The sequence below is a fragment of the Chiloscyllium plagiosum genome, chromosome 19 (genome assembly GCF_004010195.1).
Source record: "Chiloscyllium plagiosum isolate BGI_BamShark_2017 chromosome 19, ASM401019v2, whole genome shotgun sequence".
Taxonomy (NCBI): domain Eukaryota; kingdom Metazoa; phylum Chordata; class Chondrichthyes; order Orectolobiformes; family Hemiscylliidae; genus Chiloscyllium; species Chiloscyllium plagiosum.
In genome coordinates this window covers 5,338,801-5,342,753 of record NC_057728.1, presented here as the reverse complement: position 1 = coordinate 5,342,753, position 3,953 = coordinate 5,338,801, and the positions used below count along the sequence as shown (strand labels likewise).

The following is a 3,953-nucleotide window of genomic DNA, read 5'->3' as shown; positions in this document are numbered from 1 at the left end:
AGGCCACTTTTGGAATATTGTGTACAATTCTGGTTTCCTTGCTCTAGAAAAGATGTTGTGTAACATGAAAAGGTTGAGAAAAGATTTACAAAGGATGTTGCCAGAATTGAAGGGTTTGAGATACAGGGAGAGCCCGAATAGGCTGCGTTCCCTGGAGTGTCAGCAGCTGAGGGGTAACCCTTAGAAAATCATGAGAGTCATAGGTCGGGTAAATAGCCAAGATCTTTTTGTCCAGGGTAGGGGAGTTGGGGTGGGAGAGGAAAGATTTCAAAGGAACCTAAGGGGAAACATTTTCACCCAGAGGGTGGTGCGTGTATGGAATGTGCTGGCAGAGGAGATGGTGGAGGCTGGTACAATTACAACATTTAAAAGGTATCTGGATGGATATATGAATAGGAAGGGATTAGAGGGAAATGCTGTCAAATGGGACTAGAGGAATTTAGGATATCTGGTTGGCATGGACGAGTTGGACCAAAGGGTCTGTTTTCCTGCTGTATAACTCTATGACTTTATGTGTTTATTAACTGCAGCAACATCAACTATTTTATCATTTGTTCATGGGATATTCAAGGGATACAGACCAGCATTGTAGTGCCCATTCCCAGCTACACCTGAGAAGGTGGTGGGTGGTGAGGTGCCTTCTTGAGCAATTCCAGTCCTTATAGTTGAGATAAATCCACAGTGGTGTTTAAAAGGGAGCTCCAAGATTTTAACCCAGGCACAGTGGAGGAACAGTGATATATTTCCAAGTGAGGATTTTGAGTGACTTGGAGGAAAACTGGCAGGTGGTAGTGTTCCTCTGTTTTTTTCCTGCCCTTGTCCATCTGGATGGTAGAAGTTGTGGGTTTGGAAGGTGCTGTCGGAGGAAGCAGGCGGATTTGCAGCACGGTGTCTTGTAGGTAGTACACACTGTTGCCACTGAGAGGTGATGGTGGGGGGAGTGAGTGTTATCAAAAGTACATTATTGACCCAAGTGCTTTACTGTAATTGGTATGGGACATTGTGAGATGCAAATTTCTTCTTTCTTCTGAACAACAGACAACTTAAATAATGCAGATGCATATGGAGACAATCTGTGGCACAAAAGAAATGCAGCGAGACAAGGAAGGAGAAAACTCCAGAAATCCACTGAGATTTTCCATGTTAATTGCCTTCACTTATTCCCCAATTATGCAATCTCTGACGACATTAGGGCTTCGCTTGACTGAATTAATTGCTCTTTCCCAGTTAGTGTAAAGTTGGGAAAGCTTGTTTTAACAGATTGGAGGTGTGGCGAAATCACAGACAAGTTTTTTTTTCCCTCTGAAGTTTTTTAAAGGGACGTTATTGAGCATAGGCAAGATAAAGGATTGTCTCAAGAGTGAAGCTGACTTGTCGCCTCCTCTAAGTCATGAATCTGAGATCTGTGAGTGGGTGTATGATGAGGACTGTTTGTCTGATTCTGCTTTGTGTTCACTGGGCTTCAGCTGCAGCTGGTAAGTGTTCAGGCTCTGTTACCCTGCAAGAATTTCCAGTGTCATTTCATCAACAACTTTTAATCAACTTTGAAGAAACAGGAGCTTTGTTTCCTTCTTTCAGAGCAAGGAGAAACTTCACTCAACAATAACTCCTTACAAACAGAGCCCAATAGACAAAGTCTGGACCAGTGTGAACAATGTGAGTATGACTAAGGGACGCAGAGCAGCATAAGTTTGAACATAAAATATTGAGTGAAAGGATTTTTGAACACATTAAGCAGAACAACAATGTCATTGGTTCATCACAAATAGATTTATAACTTAAAGGAATTTACAACTCCTCCAGCTAAATCATTATAAATCTCTTTTGGAGTTACAACTATGACTCTTCCTTACATGAGCACAAAAAGATTCAAAAATGCAGATTTTAAATTTGTTATTGGAATTGTTAACACAACCCATTTATCATTGCTAGCCTTGAAATAATGAAAATTGCATCAAAGGCGAAATAATCTTCTAGCTGTTTCTGTAACACTGTGTACTTGGTACTTTTTATATCCTCTTGTTATTTGAAAGAGCTTACCTGTTTGAATAGATAGCGTGGTGGAAATACATGTATAAATTGGTTTGAATATCTTTTACGGCAACTCTTCCTCCTGCAATCATTCTCTAGAGCAGTGTTCAGCTGATTGCACACACTTGAGTCTCCTATCAATTATTCCCAGTATAACCTTGCTTCAGATCTTTGAACAAAGAGCACCAAAACATGACGAGTGTTATACTTTGTTTTAAAATTGTCTTGTGAACAATCTTGTAACATTTCATTATGCTGAATAAATCAGGTCCTTTTCTGCTAGTATGTTTAGAAAGACCAACTGTTGATCAGTATAATACTAGCAGGCATGGTTTTTGTGTTGTAGTGGTGCTGTCCCTGCCTCTGAGGCAGGAGGGCCAGGTACAATTCCCACCTGCTCCATAGGTGCAAATATCCGTTCAGATGAAGGAACCATTGTGGTTCAAACCTTATTTGAGGTGTATTTGTAAGGGTGATGTGATAAAAATATACCAATGTGGTGTTTACTTCACAGAATCTTTTGCCAAAAGAAAGCTTTTGATCAGGATTGTTTAGCATATTTGTTGTTTCCAAAATGTTTCAGTATTTGACCTCTTGGAGTGAGGGTTTGAACAGACGGATTGCAAGACAGTTGGACAGATTACCGACCAGCCAAGGTGGAAGAGGGTGGAAATGGGAAATATAAGAGGGAGTTTTGAAAGTTTGCAGTGGAATTGGACTGAAGCAGGAATGAAAGGGAGTTGCCTAAGCGTTTACCGATGTGGCACAATCGCTTCTCTTGGTCCACAAGCTGTAAAGGAATTTAACTGCTCCATTTGGTACCTCACCCCTCCCTTCAGCAACCAGATTTCATGAGGGGCTAAAGATAAAGATAAATTTAAATGTAAAACTAGGATACTTCTTTACAAATCCTTAAAAGTCCCAAAGACTGAATTTGTCACAGACACTGGTTGGCCTCTATTAAAACCTATAAAGGGTTTGGACTGGCTTGCTAGAATTTTAATTTTATTGACATATTTTCTGAGAGTAAAAAGAGCTTTTGTATCTCCTTCGCAGATTTCCAAAATGGTCAGGACATCTGTGCGACAACAAGGCTGTGTTGTCAGAACGGGGTGGATGAATACGGATGGATCGCTGCTGCAGTCGGTTGGAGTCTCTGGTTTCTCACCCTCATCCTTATTTGTGTAAATAAAGTAGATAAACTCAGGCCTGATGAATCTGAGAAGTACCCTTCATCTTGAGGCACAGGAAGCGAAGTGAAACGCAAAACTGGAATGGAGTGAAAGGCGGGAAAAGAGTGGCAATCAGCTCTGATCAACTCAGGATGAATGAGCGATGTTTCAAGTATGGTTTGCACTCTGTTGACTGTAGCCTTTCTCTGGGTTTATTATACCCCTGTCAGCACACTGCAGCAAAGAAATGGCATGTAACCAAAGCAAGACTCTCTTTTAGATTAGATTACATACAGTGTGGAAACAGGCCCTTCGGCCCAACAAGTCCACGCCGACCCGCCGAAGCGCAACCCACCCATACCCCTACATCTACCCCTTACCTAACACTACGGGCACTTGAGCATGGCCAATTCACCTGACCTGCACATCTTTGGACTGTGGGAGGAAACCAGAGCACCCGGAGGAAACCCAGGCAGACATGGGGAGAATGTGCAAACTCCGCACAGTCAGTCGCCTGAGGCGGGAATTGAACCCGGGTCTCTGGCGCTGTGAGGCAGCAGTGCTAACCACTGTGCCACCGTGCTGCCCACATGTTCTTAAACATGTAACACAACAATGGAAATCAGATTATTGTACTGGGCTTCATTTATCTCTAAGTTTTGAAACAAGCAACCAAAGAATCAAATACCTGTCAATATTTATGAACACTGCAGTAAATATTTCTTTCATGCTGCTGAACTGGATACGAAG

At 41.9% G+C, this 3,953-nt stretch overlaps 1 protein-coding gene across 1 annotated transcript; it reads left to right on the top strand.

Annotated features, from left to right (window-relative positions):
* The first annotated feature begins 1,308 nt into the window (after positions 1 to 1,308).
* Positions 1,309 to 3,552, top strand: LOC122559477 (transmembrane protein 213-like). Its single transcript, XM_043708967.1, has 3 exons — positions 1,309 to 1,475; positions 1,579 to 1,656; positions 3,088 to 3,552. Exons 1-3 carry the CDS (start codon positions 1,391 to 1,393, stop codon positions 3,270 to 3,272), a joined length of 348 nt encoding a protein of 115 aa, XP_043564902.1. The 5' UTR covers positions 1,309 to 1,390; the 3' UTR covers positions 3,273 to 3,552.
* Positions 3,553 to 3,953: the final 401 nt, after the last annotated feature.